This window comes from Crocuta crocuta, unplaced genomic scaffold, assembly GCF_008692635.1.
Source record: "Crocuta crocuta isolate KB4526 unplaced genomic scaffold, BGI_CrCroc_1.0 scaffold675, whole genome shotgun sequence".
NCBI lineage: Eukaryota > Metazoa > Chordata > Mammalia > Carnivora > Hyaenidae > Crocuta > Crocuta crocuta.
The window spans coordinates 1,635,738-1,637,220 of NW_027528796.1; the positions used below are offsets into that span (position 1 = coordinate 1,635,738).

At 55.8% G+C, this 1,483-nt stretch overlaps 1 protein-coding gene across 1 annotated transcript in view; it reads left to right on the plus strand.

The window, feature by feature from the left end:
* The window catches only part of ITGB2 (integrin subunit beta 2), a 26,890-nt gene that overhangs the window by 16,897 nt on the left and 8,510 nt on the right, over positions 1-1,483 (plus strand). The window contains exon 10 of the mRNA XM_077755409.1: positions 435-575. Within this exon, the coding sequence (XP_077611535.1) occupies positions 435-575 (141 nt within the window). The remainder of the gene's footprint in view (positions 1-434; positions 576-1,483) is intronic.

Here is a 1,483-nt window from a genome sequence, read left to right on the forward strand (position 1 = left end):
CCGAGCAGGCCCTCCTGAGCACCAGCCGCTGCCCAGTGATTCCATCTTCACACCCAGGACGCGGTCCCCTGTCACGCTCATTCACCCTCGGTCTCTGTCTCTCCCTCTTCCCCCCTCTGTTCCCCGGTCACTTACACAGGTTTCCCAGCTCCTACCCGTGCCAGGCACTGGGCATTCAGTGGTGGGCGGGCCGCCAAGCTCCCGTTCCCAGGGCTGTGTCGGTCCCCATCTGTGCCCCATGGGCCTGTCTCGCGGGGCCATGGCATGTTCCCACCTGCACGGACGCAGGACCTGGCACCTCCCCAGCTCTCTGTGGGCACATGGGCGAAGGAGGGAGGGGTGAGAGATGGAGATGGCTCAGGGCCATCGGCTGGGAGGGGCCTGGGGACATGGAGAGGATGCTCCCTGATCCGTAGCCGTTTTTGTGCCGGCAGAAACTCTCCTCCAGGGTCTTTCTGGATCACAACGCTGTCCCCAACACCCTGAAAGTCACCTACGACTCCTTCTGCAGTAATGGGGTATCACAGGTGGACCAGCCCCGAGGAGACTGCGATGGAGTCCAGATCAATGTCCCGGTGAGGCCCCATCCCCCCCCTCTGGAAGGTTCTCTCCCAGGGACAGCTAGGAGTGCACCCAGGAACACGGGGCAAGCAAGGGGTGTCACCCTTAGCACACTGCTCACCACAGGCCCCCCAGGGTGTAGACAGAGGACAGAGGGGGTGGTAGTGCCCCCTGGGGCAGATGCTGGGCAGTGCGTCCCAGCAAAGAGGAGAGTCCTTTTCACACACCACACGTCTGGTTTGGTCTGGTTTCCTGGTGTGTGTGTGTGTGTGTGTGTGTGTGTGTGTGTGTGTGTGTGTGTGTTTTACAAAGATACACAGATGATTAGAAAAAGGTATTGAGATTTAAGTTACGCCATAGTATTTGAATTTATTATAACCATAGAATTAGATTTTTCCTTTTTCTGCCTGTGAATGAATATTCAGCAAAATACTGCTCCAGCTGCAGTTTTAAATGTGAGGTCGGAATTCCTTCAAACATGTTTCTTGCTAAATGTCACACATACATTTTTACTGAAATATCTCCCCTCGCACTGGGCGGATCCGCACAGGAATTTATTCAATCTTATGATTGGTGATTACTTCTTAGACATTTTTCCGGATATTTCTGCTCTACCTTCGTGGCCCCAGGAGCCATGCACTTAAACTGGTCTGGGCTGTGTCCTGCTTTTGACCAGCCGGTGCCTGCTGAGCCCTCGCGCGTGCAGGGCGGGGGGTGGGGCTCCACGCTGTCCCACCCGGTGCCTGGGGGCCCGTTTTCGGGGCCAGAACACAAGTCCACGTCCAGGGTCCAGGGCCTCTTGAGGGATTCCGCCATCCTCGCACACCAGTAGATGTCCTTTTAAAAGTCATGCAATCTGATTAACACGCGTGTGGTAAAATATATTCTAGGGCCTTCCCCCCAGCCTGAGTCCAAGTGTGTA